The sequence below is a fragment of the Somniosus microcephalus genome, unplaced genomic scaffold, assembly GCF_052327205.1.
Source record: "Somniosus microcephalus isolate GS21.2 unplaced genomic scaffold, FLI_Smic_1.0 unresolved_chr1, whole genome shotgun sequence".
Taxonomy (NCBI): domain Eukaryota; kingdom Metazoa; phylum Chordata; class Chondrichthyes; order Squaliformes; family Somniosidae; genus Somniosus; species Somniosus microcephalus.
In genome coordinates, this window is record NW_028225179.1 from 62,792,312 (window position 1) to 62,796,191 (window position 3,880).

Genomic DNA, 3,880 nt, shown 5'->3' on the forward strand with positions numbered 1-3,880 from the left:
TAAGGAGGAGAGAGAGGCGGAGAGGTTTAGGGAGGGAATTCCAGAGCTTGGGGCCCAGGCTGCTGAAGGCATGGCCGCCAATGGTGGAGCGATGGAAATCGGGGGATGCGCAAGAGGCTGGAAATAGAGGCGCGCAGAGATCTTGGAGGGTTGTAGGGCTGGAGGAGGTTACAGAGATAAGGAGGGTTGTAGGGACTGGAGGGGGTTACAGAGATCGGGAGGGTTGTAGGGCTGGAGGGGGTTACAGAGATCGGGAGGGTTGTAGGGCTGGAGGTGGTTACAGAGATAGGGAGGGTTGTAGGGCTGGAGGTGGTTACAGAGATAGGGAGGGTTGTAGGGCTGGAGGAGGTTACAGAGATAGAGAGGGTTGTAGGGACTGGAGGTGGTTACAGAGATAGGGAGGGTTGTAGGGGCTGGAGGGGGTTACAGAGATAGGGAGGGTTGTAGGGACTGGAGGTGGTTACAGAGATCGGGAGGGTTGTAGGGCTGGAGGTGGTTACAGAGATAGGGAGGGTTGTAGGGCTGGAGGAGGATACAGAGATTTGGAGGGTTGTAGGGGCTGGAGGAGGTTACAGAGATCTTGGAGGGTTGTAGGGGCTGGAGGAGGATGCAGAGATCGGGAGGGTTGTAGGGGCTGGAGGAGTTTACAGAGATAGGGAGGGTTGTAGGGCTGGAGGAGGATACAGAGATTGGGAGGGTTGTAGGGACTGGAGGTGGTTACAGAGATAGGGAGGGTTGTCGGGCTGGAGGAGGATACAGAGATTGGGAGGGTTGTAGGGCTGGAGGAGGATACAGAGATTGGGAGGGTTGTAGGGCTGGAGGAGTTTACAGAGATAGGGAGGGTTGTAGGGCTGGAGGAGGTTACAGAGATAGGGAGGGACGAGGCCATGGAGGGATTTGAAAACAAGGATGGGAATTTTAATATCGAGGCGTTGCTTAACCGGGAGCCAATGTCGGTCAGCGAGCACAGGGGCTATGGCTTAACGGGACTTGGTGCGAGTTAGGACACGGGACAGCCAGGAGGTTTGGATGGGCTGATGGTTACGGAGGGTGGAAGTTGGGAGGCCGCGTTGGAATAGTCAAGTCTGGAGGTAACAAAGGCATGGATGAGGGTTTCAGCAGCAGATGAGCTGAGGCAGGGGCGGAGTTGGGTGATGTTATGGAGGTGGAAATAGGCGGTCTTAGTGACGTGGGTGTCAGAAGCTCATTTCAGGGTCAGGTTGGATGCCGAGCTTACGAACTGTCTGATTCAGCGTCAGATAGTAAGTGGTAGGCCAGATATTTAACGGGAGGGTCAGACATTGCCAGAACCAGTGGAAGTTGAGCTAGGAACAGGAGGAGGCCATTTAGCCCCTCGAGCCTGTTCCACCATTCAATCAGAGGGAGAGAGGGAGGGAGGAGGAGGAGAGTGAGAGGGAGGGGGAGGGGTGGAGGAGAGGGAGGAGAGGAAAAGAGAGGGAGGAGAGGGAGAGAGGAGAGGGAGTGGGAGAGGGAGGGAGGAGGTGGAGGGAGGAAGGAGAGGGAGGGGGAGAGTTGGAGGGGGAGAGGGATGGGGAGGGAGGGGGAGAGGTGGATGGAGGGGGAAGAGGCAGATGGAGGGAGGAGAGGGAGGGATGGAGGGAAGGGAGGGAGGAGAGAGGGAGGGGGAGAGGTAGATGGAGGGAGATGGAGGGGAGGGAGAGAGAGGGATGGAGGGGCAGAGGGGGAGAGAGGAAGGGAGGAGGGAGGGAGGATAGGTGGATGGAGGAGAGAGGGAGGAAGGAGAGAGGGATGGAGGGGCAGAGGGGGAGGGAGGGAGGAGAGAGTGATGAAGCGGACAGAGGGAGAGGGAGGGAGGAGAGAGCGAGGAAGGGAGGAGAAGTGGATGAAGGGAGGAGAGGTGGATGGAGGGAGGAGAGAGGGAGGGGAGAGAGAGGGAGGGAGGATAGAGGGATGAAGGGGACAGAGGAGGAGGGAGGGAGGAGTGAAGGGGACAGGGAGGAGAGAGGGAGGAGAGAGGGAGGGAGGCGAAGGGTCAGAGTTGGGCCGAGAGCCTGGATTCCATTTCCTGGAGTGTTAGATCGCGAGGTTACCGATGAGCCACAATTCCCACTCTCCCTCACACGGTTGAATTACCCCACTCCCTGACACAAGGAGAAAGGGGTGTGGGGGCGGGGCAAATGCACTCCTAGAAAGGAGGATCAGCTACGATCTGATTGAATGGTGGGGAACAGACTCGAGGAGCTGAATGGCCTCCTGCTGTTCCTGTGTAACAGCCTTGAGGGGCTGAACGGCCACCTCCTGTTCCTGTGTAACGGACTCGAGGGGCTGAATGGCCTCCTCCTGTTCCTGTGTAACAGACATCTCGGGGTGCTGAACGGCCACCTCCTGTTCCTGTGTAACAGCCTTGAGGGGCTGAACGGCCACCTCCTGTTCCTGTGTAACGGACTCGAGGGGCTGAATGGCCTCCTCCTGTTCCTGTGTAACAGACATCTCGGGGTGCTGAACGGCCACCTCCTGTTCCTGTGTAACAGACTCAAGGGGCTGAATGGCCTCCTCCTGTTCCTGTGTAACAGACATCTCGGGGTGCTGAACGGCCACCTCCTGTTCCTGTGTAACGGACTCGAGGGGCTGAATGGCCTCCTCCTGTTCCTGTGTAACAGACATCTCGGGGTGCTGAACGGCCACCTCCTGTTCCTGTGTAACAGACTCAAGGGGCTGAATGGCCTCCTCCCGCTCCTGTGTACCAGACTCGAGGGGCTGTATGGCCTCCTTCTGTTTCTGTATAACAGGTTCGAGCGGCTGAATGGCCTCCTCCTGTTCCGGTGTAACGGGCTTGAGGGGCTGAACGGCCTCCTCCTGTTCCTGTGTAACAGACTCGAGGGGCTGAATGGCCTCCTCCTGTTCCGGTGTAACGGGCTCGAGGGGCTGAATGGCCTCCTCCTCTTCCTGTGTAACAGGCTCGAGGGGCTGAACTGCCTCCTCCCGCTCCTGTGTACCAGGCTCGAGGTGCTGAATGGCCTCCTCCTGCTCCTGTCGTGGGGTGTCAGGGGGAGGGGAATGTCAGAGGAGGGAGGGTACCGGAGAGTGTCAGAATGGTATTTCGAGGATCTGATTGCGGTCTCTCTCTCTCTCTCTTTATTCCGGGTTGTTAACGGGCAGGATCTTTGAGATGTGGCTCCGTGCCCACCCTGGCAACGTCTCCTTGTACCCCCTGGACCCCTCCGTCCCTCACGGGCACCGGGGCGACGATAGGATGCCCCCCTTCATCCCGGTGGCCTCGAACCGAGACTTCATGAGGACCTCGCTGGAATTCGGCTACACCTACTCCAACATGACCGTCTGAACTGACCTCTCGGCCCACATCAAGCTGACCGTTCTTGGCCTCCCTCTCCACGTGGGACTGGCAGTGGGGGCTGGTGGGACACGCGAAACCCATGGTTACCACTCTCCCACCATCTCCCTCTGGACTTCCATTGCCCCCCTCATCACCGAGTCCTCCACCATCAACATCTGGAGGGCTCACCATCCAAGGTGGATGCCCATATCTCAAGATAAAAGACTTGCATTTCTATAGCGCCTTTCACGACCTCAGGACGTCCCAACGAGCTTCACAGCCAATGAAGTACTACTTTTGAAGTGGAGTCACTGGTGTAATGTAGGAAATGCGGCAGCCAATTTGCACACAGCAAGCTCCCACTAACAGCAATGTGATAATGACCAGCTCATCTGTTTTAGTTTTGTTGATTGAGGGATAAATATTGGTAAATCCCCTGCTCTTCTTCTAAATAAAGCCATGGGATCTTTTACGTCCACCCGAGAGAGCCGACGGGGCCCTCCCTTTAATGTCGCATCCGAAAGGCGGCCACCACCCCAATTTCCCGTCTCGGACATATGTCAG

The 3,880-nt window shown here is 57.4% G+C and overlaps 1 protein-coding gene across 1 annotated transcript in view; it reads left to right on the forward strand.

The window, feature by feature from the left end:
- Positions 1–3,325, forward strand: part of LOC147095433 (tyrosinase-like) — a 9,514-nt gene extending 6,189 nt beyond the window's left edge. Inside the window, exon 4 of the mRNA XM_085973635.1 lies at positions 3,142–3,325. Within this exon, the coding sequence (XP_085829761.1) occupies positions 3,142–3,325 (184 nt within the window). The remainder of the gene's footprint in view (positions 1–3,141) is intronic.
- Positions 3,326–3,880: the final 555 nt, after the last annotated feature.